The sequence below is a fragment of the Camelina sativa genome, chromosome 10, assembly GCF_030686135.1.
Source record: "Camelina sativa cultivar CO46 ecotype springtype chromosome 10, ASM3068613v1".
NCBI lineage: Eukaryota > Viridiplantae > Streptophyta > Magnoliopsida > Brassicales > Brassicaceae > Camelina > Camelina sativa.
This window is the reverse complement of record NC_141889.1, coordinates 9,512,709-9,525,738: the sequence shown is the minus strand read 5'-3', so window position 1 is coordinate 9,525,738 and position 13,030 is coordinate 9,512,709. Positions and strand designations below refer to the sequence as shown.

At 37.3% G+C, this 13,030-nt stretch overlaps 6 protein-coding genes across 7 annotated transcripts; 3 read left to right on the top strand and 3 right to left on the bottom strand.

Moving 5' to 3' along the window:
* Positions 1-1,094: 1,094 nt before the first annotated feature.
* On the top strand, positions 1,095-1,939 carry LOC104718310 (uncharacterized). The gene has a single exon (XM_010436032.3). It carries the CDS (start codon positions 1,101-1,103, stop codon positions 1,791-1,793), a length of 693 nt encoding a protein of 230 aa, XP_010434334.1. The 5' UTR covers positions 1,095-1,100; the 3' UTR covers positions 1,794-1,939.
* A 2,105-nt stretch (positions 1,940-4,044) lies between these two features.
* Positions 4,045-5,071, bottom strand: LOC104718308 (uncharacterized). The gene is made up of 3 exons (XM_010436031.2): positions 4,791-5,071; positions 4,627-4,701; positions 4,045-4,527 (listed from the first exon to the last, which is right to left on the bottom strand). The coding sequence occupies exons 1-3, from the start codon at positions 4,950-4,952 to the stop codon at positions 4,183-4,185; spliced, it is 582 nt and encodes a 193-aa protein (XP_010434333.1). The 5' UTR covers positions 4,953-5,071; the 3' UTR covers positions 4,045-4,182.
* Positions 5,072-5,274: 203 nt separating this feature from the next.
* Positions 5,275-7,509, top strand: LOC104718307 (protein OSB2, chloroplastic). Of its 2 annotated transcripts, none has more exons than XM_010436029.3 (7): positions 5,275-5,846; positions 5,943-6,081; positions 6,227-6,332; positions 6,572-6,681; positions 6,797-6,944; positions 7,056-7,120; positions 7,205-7,509. In XM_010436029.3, exons 1-7 carry the CDS (start codon positions 5,437-5,439, stop codon positions 7,334-7,336), a joined length of 1,110 nt encoding a protein of 369 aa, XP_010434331.1. In that variant the 5' UTR covers positions 5,275-5,436; the 3' UTR covers positions 7,337-7,509. The 2 variants fall into 2 exon arrangements, with proteins under 2 accessions (XP_010434331.1, XP_010434332.1); XM_010436030.3 differs by having other exon boundaries at positions 5,284-5,846; positions 6,578-6,681.
* On the bottom strand, positions 7,479-9,552 carry LOC104718306 (multiple organellar RNA editing factor 1, mitochondrial). The gene is made up of 5 exons (XM_010436028.3): positions 9,102-9,552; positions 8,752-8,849; positions 8,588-8,653; positions 7,828-8,495; positions 7,479-7,738 (listed from the first exon to the last, which is right to left on the bottom strand). The coding sequence occupies exons 1-5, from the start codon at positions 9,470-9,472 to the stop codon at positions 7,715-7,717; spliced, it is 1,227 nt and encodes a 408-aa protein (XP_010434330.1). The 5' UTR covers positions 9,473-9,552; the 3' UTR covers positions 7,479-7,714.
* A 121-nt stretch (positions 9,553-9,673) lies between these two features.
* LOC104718304 (small RNA-binding protein 11, chloroplastic) lies at positions 9,674-10,777 on the top strand. The gene is made up of 4 exons (XM_087470015.1): positions 9,674-9,916; positions 10,154-10,222; positions 10,333-10,439; positions 10,516-10,777. The coding sequence occupies exons 1-4, from the start codon at positions 9,781-9,783 to the stop codon at positions 10,660-10,662; spliced, it is 459 nt and encodes a 152-aa protein (XP_087326141.1). The 5' UTR covers positions 9,674-9,780; the 3' UTR covers positions 10,663-10,777.
* LOC104718305 (polygalacturonase QRT3) lies at positions 10,698-12,663 on the bottom strand. Its single transcript, XM_010436027.3, has 3 exons — positions 12,203-12,663; positions 11,895-12,122; positions 10,698-11,820 (listed from the first exon to the last, which is right to left on the bottom strand). Exons 1-3 carry the CDS (start codon positions 12,395-12,397, stop codon positions 10,789-10,791), a joined length of 1,455 nt encoding a protein of 484 aa, XP_010434329.2. The 5' UTR covers positions 12,398-12,663; the 3' UTR covers positions 10,698-10,788.
* Positions 12,664-13,030: the final 367 nt, after the last annotated feature.

Here is a 13,030-nt window from a genome sequence, read left to right as displayed (position 1 = left end):
GACAATAGATATACTTATGCGTGATTTTTCTTATAATAAAGTAGCATAACTGACGGGAGAAGTACTGTATCACGTTGGAATGATAAACACAACAATAAAATCGTTATTTTATAATTGAGTTTATATTATATAATCTTAAACTTGTAACGACGTAAGCAGCTTCTCTCGTCATTGCTGATCACACCATATCAACAACAATCGTTAGAAACTACTTTTCTAAACTGAGAGTTTGCTGCAGTATGTATTTTCTTGAGTCTGAAGCAAAGATTAATTCAGTCGCTCGAGCTTCAAAAAAAAAAAGAAAAAAAGACCATAAAAATGGTGCCATTCTAAACTTTCAACATTATCATTTAAAAAGCTCTGTCTTTGAAAAGAAGTATGAATTACTGGTCTACCAAGAAAAATAAGAAATTACAGAGTTTTGACTAAATTAGAAATTAAAGAATTTTTAATAAAAAATCATTACATAGAGATAGTTTTATTTTTCAGCAAGTATATAACGACGATAAAATTTTCAAAGTTACCATAGACTTGGTAAAATGTTAAATGTCATTCATCGTACAAACAGTAATATCATAATCATGAGAACATTATTAGGTTATAAAACAATATATAAAAGATGCATTGACCAGTAAACGATCAAGAGAACCGAAGAGACAAGGAAATCATCAAAGTCAAGTCTTCCAAGCTATAAAATCATGCTTGATCACCATTTGTCGCTTTCTGTTAAATTATTTTCATTATGACATTATCACTCCCTCTCTATCCACCTAAAATACTAGTCATATTTTTTGTACATATATGAATAAAGTATTGAAATTAACCTTACATACAACTTAACGCTCTTATGAATAGCTATTTTCTATACCATAAGTTAGTTAAATTAAGAAAACATTATGCTAATACCTTATATTCAAATACTAGTATATACAAATACTTCTTCAACACTCAACACGATTTACACACACTGCCCAATTAATTCGATTAAAGCTATTTATATACAAAACATATTAAAATCTTGATGGTAAAAGTCAACGTCAACTACCATCAAGAGTTACGTCTCCTACCCGCATATAAAGTAAACCTTAATCCTATCTTCAATGCAATGTATACACCAAAGAAAAGAAAACAAAATTGACGATAAAAAAAAAAGTTCGATGAACAACATTGGAGAAGACCAGTGGTTACAACACTATGAACAACACCAAATTCAAGAGATTACTCCGTGCTTCAACGACACTAACATGGCGTCATCATCGGAATCGTTCCTTGGAGAGAGTGCAGCGGCACGAGAAGCTGCGGGAAGGAGGTCTAGGGCTTCGAGGAGAGCCATACCAACGACCCTCCTAAACGCAAACCCTAGCAATTTTCGAGCCTTGGTTCAGAAATTTACGGGACGTTCTGCCGGAGGTGAATCCAACCGCAGAAACGGTCCAGTGACTCTGGATTTCCGATCTCCAACTACAATCTCTAGAGAAACTATCTTTCCGGTCGCCCACGATCGGAGTAATTTCGATCATGATCACGTGCTTAACCAACACGTAAGTAACGAGCAGCATCACGTGACTTGGTCAGGTACAGAATCAGCGATGTCGTACCAGCTAGGAGAGGAAACAAATTCGGCGGTTCATGGAAGCGGATACGATGATCAAGATCATGATCATGATCATCCGAGGGAATATTCCGTGAATAGTAGTTATGATGATAGTATGGATCACATGGATTATTATCATGATTTCCAACGTGAGACGGCAACGTTGGAGGAGTTCATGATGAGAGATCTTGATTTATAATATAGCTTGTTTTTAGTCATTAGATATTAAAGATGATTATCATGAATGTTACTTAGGGGAAGAATAAGTGTTTTAGAAATATTGCTTTACAATTCCAGTGAGCATTTTCTAATAATATTTGTTGAATAAAATAATATGTTTTATTATTGGATTATGTAAAATTTTGTACGAATCACTTGACTCAATTATCTGGTTAAATACTTATAATACTGATTTAGTATGGTGATTGACCTAAAGCTTAAAAGGTTTAAGCTGGGTCGGCTTTTAATTAACATACTACACAATGCGTTTGTGTTGTTTATGCGTAGTGTAGATTATTTGCAATACTTTAAATTAGGGATTTCGAAATTACATGTACTTTTCACAAATATTTGTCAGTATAATTTCTCTAACCTTTTGTAATCTTTAACCACCTTTTGAATCTTCAAATAATTAATGTATAGAACAAAAATATGTTTTCGTATGCGCTTACGTTACCACGTGCTATGTAAAATAAAAATATATTTCGAAGACACTGTCACAAGATTCACAACCGCACGATCATGAAATGAAATTTCCTGGTTTATCATAATTTTTTTTTTTTTTTTTTGTTAAAGTGCGTCTGGTAGTGGGATACTCATCAATTCGTTTATCGTAATGTTACTATTGTGTAATTGTTTTATGTTTATTTTAGTAATATGCCTATGTGTGAAGTGTGAACTGAATAAAATAGAAATAAAAATATCATAATTAAACATGGAAAAGTACTGACTAACAGAACCGAATTAAGTGAAGCTGTAAGATGATGTCGGAGACTTTGTCATATACAACGCGTAAAATATCGTACTGGTGAGGAGAGTTATTTTATGCTGTAATCTCCTCAGTGAAGCCGACAAAGAGAATGAATAAAAGAAACGGCCAAAAGCATCGTCAATTGTACCATTTCTGCAGTCAAAACTTTACACGTATTTCATGGTCAAAGTTTATGACCAGTCCTAATTATGTATATATCATAATGTCAACTTTGCATCAACTATTGTTAAATTCTGTTCACATTTCAATCACATGCTTAGAAGTTAGAACTTAGAACCCGTGGTTCATATGACCTGATTAAATATTTTTATCTAAGCTGTCATACGTGTAATAGGTGTCGGACCCATTGTGGTTCAATATTCGTTCATGTGGTATTATTAATCCGACTATACAATTTTTTTATTAAAAACTAGATTATCTGTAATCATCTTTGGTACAACAATCACTTAACGATTTTGGTAATTATCAAACAAGTCATATCATATCATCGTCGGGAACTCCATTAAGAATATGAGAATGGTTGGACTCGGAAAAACCTCTAAATTTTCGATTTAATTCATTACTTCATAGTTCATACAATAACAGGCTGACCTGATCAACACGCGTAGATTTTTCTAACATTTTAAGCTAAAAATGTCCTATGGATTATGAATAGAAATATATCATACGTGTATATTATTCCATTATATAATGTGAATATAGAATACATTTGTATTATGTAATGCAAAATCACCAAAAACGCGTGGTCCAAAAATTTGTTCGAAAGGATAGAGTAAAGTAAATGATTAATCTTATCTTATAGATCAGTTTCAATGAACAATTATCAAATCCGGTTATCTTCGAATATTGGTAGCATTTTTAAAATATATATTATAAATGTTGTAAATAACAAAACTATTCAGTTTAAAAAATATTTGTATTTCCATAATTAGTCTGAAATTTCAGTTTAGATTTTCTCTAGATATTAAAAAAAAAATCATGCAAACTGTTGTTGATAGCAATTGTTAAAATTAAGAAATGATTAAGCGACCCTTGAGCATTAAAGTAAGGACAATTAACTTCCTAGAGAAGCAAAACAACGACCAAGTCAATAAAAATCCTAGCTAAATTTAATTGTATCATCACCTAATTAATTATAACAAAACAAAAACGTTACTGTATTTTTATGAATTTTGAAAAATACGGCTATAGCGTGAAAGGTGAGACGTTTGTCTTTACATGTCAATTTACGAAATGACGACCGAAACCAAATCAATCTACGTGTTCTTATGTGCATAGCGTTTAGCTGTTTAGCTTTTTGTTCTTTTTTTCACGATACGCGATACTAGTTCTAAGTTTATACACACCCATCACTCTAACAAACAATTAATTTATGTTTAGCCGATGTCTCATTTAGGTTGTACTTGTACACAGTTGTAGGATGTTTAATTTTGTGCTTAACTAGCATAACTTCGGTTATTGTAGTAAGGGATTATCTAGCCAAAGACTAAATAATCACCTGATCTTAAGCTAAGATCTATATCTATATATCCACACACAAAAAAATAAAATCATGTGAACAATGTGTAGAACTACTAATTAAGAGATATCTCTAAAACTAGTAAGATGCATAGATGTCTTCGTCGCTGTCAAAAAACTCTCTTCTTTTTCGAGACCTCTTCTTAAATGGAAAGATTCTCTCTGGATCACCACAAGGATGGATTGATAGATCACCAACATGTTCGGACGTTTCTCTCGAATCATCCTCCGACCAAAGTCTAGCAATGCTGGACAAATCACCTTCATGCTCCAAAACATGTTCGATCTTGCATGTGAAAGAGCAGAACTTGGAATTAACCCCACCGACATGTTTGGTGCAACCTTCTGTAGTTCTTACACAGTCCCGCCATGGCCTCAACGCTATCAACTCCATCACTGCCTTCCCTGCAACGAAACCATGATTCTGTAAAAAGAAAATATCAACCATGTGTTAGAGAATAAATTACCTTCAGAGATACTTATAGATATATAATTAAGGGGTAATTTGTATATCTTTTGTTACTTGAATTTGGTGACAATCAAAGAGATCAGAGATTTGAATCAGTTCAATGGCGTTATGATCAAACATGGTGGTCACCTGCATGAGTTCAAAGATGCAAATTGTTACGATTTAAAAAAGTTTGAAGATTTACAATTAGGGTTTATAGATAACGAGAACATACATACTTGAACATAGGGTTGAATATGGTACGGATCTAAGCCCTCGATGCACACCACATCACAGGACTCGAACCTGAAGATGTTTTTTCGGAAACCACAAGAATGCTTTTCACAGTTTCCATCTAAGTTTTGCTCTGTTAATACTTGAAACCATCTCGGTTTACTCATGATACCTAAATCTATATACTATGTGATTGTTGTTGCGTGATGATGAGGAATCTATTGGAAAAAAAAAATGAGGGACGACGATACCTATTTTTCTTTAGGGTTTCTAAAACTAGGGAAGTACGTAGATGGCTACTGACTCCCAAAAACCTTAAATATATGACTTTATCAATTGGGCAATATGCTCTGACTCCCACAGATGCAAGGATGATCCCATAGAAGATATGTAAAGAATAGAAAGAAAGAAAAAAACAAATCCTGATATTGAGGCCCATATAAGGCCCAATTAAATCCGTAAATTAAACTGAAAAATTAAGGTACAGTTATCTTCCGCGCCAACTAAAAACGACAGTAATCATCAAATCACTGTCTGAAATTTTTTTCTCCCTTTTGTTTCCTTAAACCCTTTGAAGAAGCAAAATTAGGGTTTCTCTTGTTCTTCGCAAATTAGGGATTTTTTAATTTTTGTCATCGTTCTCATGAAAAGATGAATTCGATTTCCAAATCGTTGACGAGAATCGAATGTTCGCCATTTTTTCATCCCAGACCTTCGGAAACCCTTACCGGAAAACGGATGACCTCTCCGCCGCAAATCCGTTTCTACACTGCGGCGGCCGTCGGCGGTAAAAACGGAAGTGGAGGGAAGAGACAAAGAGCCAAAGCACCGGAGGTGGCGACATCTACGAAACCGCCGGAGATTGTTGCGCCAGTTACGGCGACGAAGGAGAATGGATTGGCTCGGCCAAATGAGATAGCTTACGAGAGTGAAGTGGCGAATTGGGTTAATCTAGTTGGGTTTGTTGATCAACCTGTTCAATTCGAAGCTTCTTCTGATGGTAAATGCTGGGCTGGTACTGTTATTTCCCAGAGGTCTGCTTCAGACTCATCTGCTTTCTGGTACTTTCTCCACTCTATCTATTACTCAACGATGAGATTTTTATTTGTAACTTTTTTTTTTTTTCATATTTGAAAGGGTTTGGATTTGTTTGTCAGGATTCCGATAATATTTGAAGGTGATTTAGCTAAAACGGCAGCTCGGTATTTAAAAAAAGACGATCAAATCCATGTCTCTGGGAAGCTGTTTATAGATACTCCTCCTCCAAATATGACTTATGCACAAGCCAATGTCCAGGTGTGAGCCTTAAATAGTAATTTGATTAGATTTCATTTGTATGGAAGTGTTTGAAAGGGATGGGAAGCTTTATAACTTGTGTAAAGAGTACGATGTTGAATAGTTTTATGGAATCTATGTAACTTAAGGTGGTTGTTTATAACAGGTGTTGGTCCAGAATCTTAACTTTCTACAGCCTACATCTCCGTCTGTGGTTATTTCATCATCTGAAAAGGAAGAAAGTGGTGGCATCGGCATCAAGAAGCAGCCTGGTATGTCTCATGTAATGTTTCCAATAGACTGTTTTCATTGTCATGATACATAATTCTATTTTCTAAACCTATGGTATGTGTGTGTGTGTGTTAGATCTGAGCAAAAATCTTATGCAGCTAGTATTTTTACCTTGTGTAACGAGTTTCCTCGAAAAAGCATTTTCTTGTGAACTCTTTCTTGGCATACAATTGTTTTTAACTCTCTGTGCTAATGGTTTGATAAATTTTTGACTTTCTAGCTACAGCTAAGAAGGACGTAGTCATGGATGAAGCTTCAGATTCTTGGAATCATCTCACTGAAAATCCTAAAGAATGGTGGGATCACAGGGAAAATAAAGTCAATGGATTGGTAAGTGCCCAATGCGCTTTACTATTCATCATTATCTCACTCACATTCTTTTGATATGGTGTCTGCTAAATCTCTCTAATCGTTCTCACTTCTCGGTTGTTGTTTCTGCATATAGGTAAAACCAAGGCACCCTGATTTCAAGAGCAAGGACAGTAGTCTCTCACTGTGGCTCAACAAGGCTCCTAACTGGGTTTTGCCGAAACTTGAAGGACTTGAGTTTGATGTTCTTGTCCCCAAAGCCAGAGTAGTGAAACAACTTAAAGGTAAAGTTTCCAATCTTTTCCATTTTTATATGAAACTACAGAAACAAAGTTGTGTACATTTTATATGGCATCTGTTCATGTATAACCGAAATCTGATCTGAGATGGTGTAGGAGAAGAATCATGGAAGGACTTAGTTCAAAACCCGGATAAATGGTGGGACAATAGAATTGACAAGGTAAGTATATTGATATCAGTTTCTCGTTTTTTCTTAATCAACCTTTTGAAGAAACTGACGATATTTGTTTTCTTTTGGTTGTAGAGAAATGCAAAAGCCCCTGATTTCAAGCACAAGGAGACAGGTGAAGCACTGTGGCTAAACGAGTCTCCTACTTGGGTGCTACCAAAACTACCACCACCGGTCAAGAAGAGACAAGAAAGTATTGTCTCGTAGCCTTAAAAACATTAATCTCCTTGTAAAGAGTTACAAAGTGTTTGTTTACAAAATTCGTCTATTCTCTATTCAATTTGCTGATTAGAGTTTGCGTTTGATCTTTTAGTCAAAGCTTCTAGTGTATATATGATAGCTAAAAACGTTTATAAAATCAAGCAGATTAGATTCAGAAAGAACGTTTTGCAAGAGTGTTTCTAAATGACAGATGCAACTAACAACGTTTATCAAGCTCAACTTTGGAGAAAAAGGGGCAAACTATTGTCTTACAAAAAAGAAAGATGACTAAAAAATATTTACTATAAAACTTAATAAAAGGCCTTGGACACTCCTCTCCTTATTTCAGCTCGATTCACTGCATCATGCATCATATCTCTCTGCCTAGTATCTTCTTCCCTGTGGAAACTGAAACACAGGACCATCTCAATAACAATTATGTGGAAAAAGGAGTTCCTACTGAAAGATGCAATATTCATTTGTGGTCAAGCACTTACTTGATCAGAGCCGGGCTGGCCTGCTGGATTATTGTTGTTCCAGTCTGGATTCCTCTGATCTGCCTGTGGAAATGTTTGATTCTGCTCTTGTCCAGGTCCAGAATATCCCTGACCAGGCTGAACATAACCGGTATTTCCAGCTCCAGAATATCCCTGACCATGACCAGGCTGACCATAACTGGTACTTCCAGCCCCTGGTGCAGGACCATAGTTTCCAGCTCCCGGTGGACTGTAATTCCTAGGTCCTCCTTGGTTGTAACCTCCTTGTGGCCCTTGGTTATAGTTCCCAGATCCGCCTTGACCATAACTGCCTTGTGGCCCTTGGTATGGAGGCACGGGAGATCCCTGGCTTTGATTATAACCTGCCTGATATGGAGGTGGTGGAGATCTCGGGCCTTGGTTGTAACCTGCCTGATATGGAGGTGGAGGCGCTTGAGTTGCCTGACCTTGTCCTGGAGGGCCATAGCTCTGTTGAGAACCATAGCTCCCTCCACCACCTAGCATTGGCGGTTGCTGACCATACTGTGGGTTTCTTTGGTAGTTTTGAGGACCTCCTCCTCCTCCTCCTCCTCCTCCTGTTGAACGGTCAAACCTAGGACGGGGTCTCATTCTGGTATTCTGAACTGGTGGTGGCCTGTGTGTGATGACTCCATTCTCGTATTTGTCTCCTGAAAACATGAAACAGAAACATTATTTGTGTAAAGTTCCAGAAGTTAATAATCAAAAAAAAGAGACGAGTTTCTAAAACCCAAGAGCTCACCTCCATACTCTTTGTTCACGGGATCAATGTAGGAATCTGGCAATATGAAGACCACTCCAGGTAGATCTGTTCACATACCGTATAACAGAGTATGAGTAGTCAATATCTGGTGAAAAAAAGTTACTTCAAAGAATCAGAACATATATTATTAGAAAATTACATACCCTTGAACTTTTCTGATTCTTGTTCAGTCATGGTCGCCTGAAAACCTTGGTAAGTAGTTGTGCTACAAGCGTACATCCTCTGCTTGGCCTCTTCCACACTGACTCAACCACACCAAAAAAAATAACCAATAAAATCGCCTAAACCAATACAAATGCCACAAAGAACATACACACAAAATTTGAAGCAAAGCTACATAACAGTGAATCTCCCCTGTTCACCCCTAAAAGAAACCACATTTAAGACGAAACAAACAACAACTCAATGAAATTAAAGACTTGTTCTTTGGACAAATTAACCCAAAGCAACCAATCTAACTAAGAAGCTTCACTTAATCTACGCATATACTGACCTGATACCAAGTCCTTGAGCGCAAGTTTGTTCATAGGTAGCGACCATTTCCTCAGGAGACTTAGGATCATCCTTGGGAAAATCCATAGTGATAAGCCAGTGATTGTAATCACACCCTTCGAACAACACAGTGTCTTCCGTTATCTCATCACCTTCTTTGTAAAGCTTGAGCTGCCTCGTCGAATACAGTCTCGCCGGAGCTCGAGTGGCTACTTCAGTCGATCTCCCTAAAACAGATCTCTGTCGCACCGAAGACAGAGAATGGAATTCGGACGCTGGTGCAATGGAAGCTGGGGAGAGAGAAATTGATCGGTTAACATAGGAAGTCGCCGTGAGTAAAGCTCGTCGGAGACGGTGAGATAACATAGCCATCGATGCCGGAGAGAGAAATGATGAAGAGTCTCAAAGTTTCTGGAAGCTTTAGAGAAAAAATGAAATTAGGGTTTTTGTGTGAGGTTTTACAAATAGGTTAATAAATAAGTAAATTACCTTCTAAGTCCTTTCTTTTAAAAATGTTTTCAAATTGTTGATCAGAGTTTCAGATTTGATCAGATACACCCTTACGTATTCATTGGGCCTTAAGCTTATACTAAAACGCTGTCGTTTTTCGAAGTCTTCAACAACGGTTTTAAAATATCTTCTTCTTCTTCTCTCTCTCTTTCCGGCGACTGTGAATAATAATGTGGTCGGCGACGTTATCTTTCCCTTCCTTTGTGGCTTCTTCATCTTCTCTACCAAATTACAGGAACCGTAGGTTTCCGAAGATAAAAGCTTCGCTTTTTAATTACCCTCTCGCGAGCAAAATCATGGTCAGAAGTAAGTTTTGGACTTCTCTTTGTTTTTAGATTCGAATTCTTCTAGCTGAGATTACGATATGGTTTAAGTTATTGTTCCAGGAGAAAGTTTTCGATTCTGGTTTTATTTTGTGAAGGATTTGAGTTAGGATTGTGACTGTAACATGTGATTAGCTCTTGTGCTGGAACTTAGCAATCATTAGTGAAATTGAAGTTGCTTAGGTGATTTCTCTATCTTTCTTCGCTTTGGAATTTTCAGATTTACCGTTTTCCACAAGTGAAGATTTTCTCCAAAGGGAGTTTTCAGCTTTTGGAGAGATAGCTGAAGGTGTGTGTGTGTTTAGCTTTATGTGGTTGCATTTGCTCTGTTTTTGTTGCTTGAAAGGTTCAGGTTTATGGCAATTGATAAAGTTCACTCCTTTTATCTTTCAAAAACAGTTAAGCTTGTCAAAGATGAGTCAATGAAGAGATCAAAAGGTTATGCTTTTATTCAATTCAAGTCTCAGGATGATGCTTTTCTAGCCATTGAGACCATGGACCGTCGGGTAACAAAAAGCTTCTTTTCAACAAAAGCTTAAATGAATCACACGAGTTTAGAATGATCCTATTTTTTTGTTGCAGATGTACAATGGCAGGATGATTTATATAGACATTGCGAAACCAGGGAAACGTGATTTCCAAGGGTTGCCAAGGACTTCTGGACCCCCTGAGAAGACTCAAGTGCCAAAAGAAGCCACCAATGATGAGGTCGCTGATTGTTGGTATTAGTTGTTAGCATCTAGTTCACCAAACTGTAACTGATCTTGCATAAACCACTTCATATTATAGATATATGATTGTTGAAAGAATTATGAGTTGAATCAAGCTCCCTCATTTACAATGATCAATGTTGTTTTACTGGTATACAATAACTGACACAGTTCCAGTTACAGCTCTATCGGTTTCTACAACTACAACATTGTTGGAGACATTGGTCACTGCATTTGCAGGAATCTGCCCGGACTGAGAGAAAAACGAATGCTGGTAGTGGTTTATTCGGTTTGGGAATACCAAAACAGGGGAAAAATCAGCAACCCATCTTGTCCCATTTGCAGAAACCGTGGCCTTTCCGGTTGTTGATTTCAGTTTCATCCCTTCAGCATTGTTTTGATCAATCACAACTTGATCAATATCATGAAACTCCCCTTCCAGCTTAACAATAGGGAAGTTGTTTTTCGCAGTACCGCTAAACATGTTGTTGACAATGTTTACCCCGGAGATCCTCCCGTGTACTGATCTCAAGACGATGTTTGCATCTCCTAAGAACAAAGCGTTTGTGACATGAACGTGAACAGGATCTTCAATGACTATACCTGTGTAATCAAGGTAACAGTTGTCTATCCTCGTTAAATGAGCTTTCACTAGAATGCCTATTCCACCAAACCATGTAGCTTTGTTGTAGCAATGCACTCCTGTAACCATATTCGCCCCGCCATTCAAAGAGATACCGATACCAGCAGAGAAGATCACTACATCCGTAATGGCATTATCGTTACTCGAGATGTCAATTCCTGTTCCGGTAAATCCTCTTTCTCCTCTGTCTCCTCCTACCGTTGAATGTTGCCCCAAGAAAGAGTTTGAAATGTATGTCTCGTGACCTCCTTGGACTTTAATCCCCTGTGTTGTGAAATGGAGGAAGTAGCAGTTAGTTATACGAATACGAGCTGAGTCGATAACCAAAATGCCACCTCCCCTGAAGCTCGAGTCGAAGAGAACATCTTGAAAAGTCACATCCTCATAGGAGATTCCAGAGTTTTGATCTTTCTGGTCGGAGAAAGAATCCTCCGGCGAAACTTTCATTGGTTTCCCGGAGTTTGATGCTACGAGCTCGACCAAATGCCTATCACCGGGAAACACTTCGGATGCCCGGAAAGTCCCACCTTTTACCTGAATTACACCCAAAAAGTGTGTAAAGACTCGAACCTTTACACCAAAATTTCAAGATTTAATTAAGGACTGACCACGAGATTTCCACCGCCGGAGGAAGGGAACCTGAGAGGTTTTCCGATCATATAACTGCCACCTTGGAGATCAATAACAAGACCACCTAAATCAGCTACACGTGGAAGCATCTCAAGTCCAGTTTGTAACTGAAAAGCATCGGTTAATGCTTCAAGCATTGCGTCACTACTATCTTGTCCACCTGTCGGGTCAGCTCCGTAACCAATCGGGTATATCACCTTCCCCACCTGCACAAACCAAACCCACACGCTCACAAATTACATACACACATGCGGCTGAATAGTACAAACTGAATAGTACGAGTTACCATTTTGGGAGAGTGAGAAGAAGGAGGAGAAGAAACTGGTGAGAGAGTGGGAGCGACGGCGAGCCGTTCTTGGATCTTCTCTTGGAACTTTAAAAGCTTGGTCATGTCTCTTCTCAAGGATAATGTCTCTTCAAACACCATTGAAATTGTGATCAGAAACAGTAGCAACGAGCTTATAAAGCTATGGAGTCTCATCTTGTTTCTTCTTCTTGAGAGAGAAAGAGAGAGAGGAGAAGATTTGTGAGGAATGATTATGACGAAGATGCAGGGTAGATATAAGCGTGTGTGTGTGTCCTATTAAAAGGCATAACATTAGTCTCTGTTATAAATTTTTGATTTATTTTTTCTATGTACCGACTCGAGTTCCAATTTTATTAAACGGAAACACTTTAGATGGTTTTTGCTTTATTCATAAGAAAACGCGAAAAGGCATGAAAGAGAATATAAAGATTGTAGTACCTGGGGGGTTTGTTTAAAGGGACAAACCAATCAATTTGTTTAAAGGGGAAACAAATCCACTTAAAATTCTTGTCAGACAACTCAATCAAAATTAGGAAATAAAAGGGAATTAAAACTTTTTGAAGAACTAGGGTTATTGTATCAATTGTTGGATGATACTACAAGGAGAGAGTATCCTTCTATTTATATGAATTCATTAGGTTACAAGATAAGTCTATTTTTCTTAAATTTTAGATTGAATATTGAGAAAGTTTCCTCTTCTGATAATCAGGTCGGAATCTAGAGGCAATATAGCCGGTCTTGTTGTGCTTTTGATCATAGACTATTTAGATGTCATAAAAAGGGTTTACCGGTTTAGTTGATTTTTAG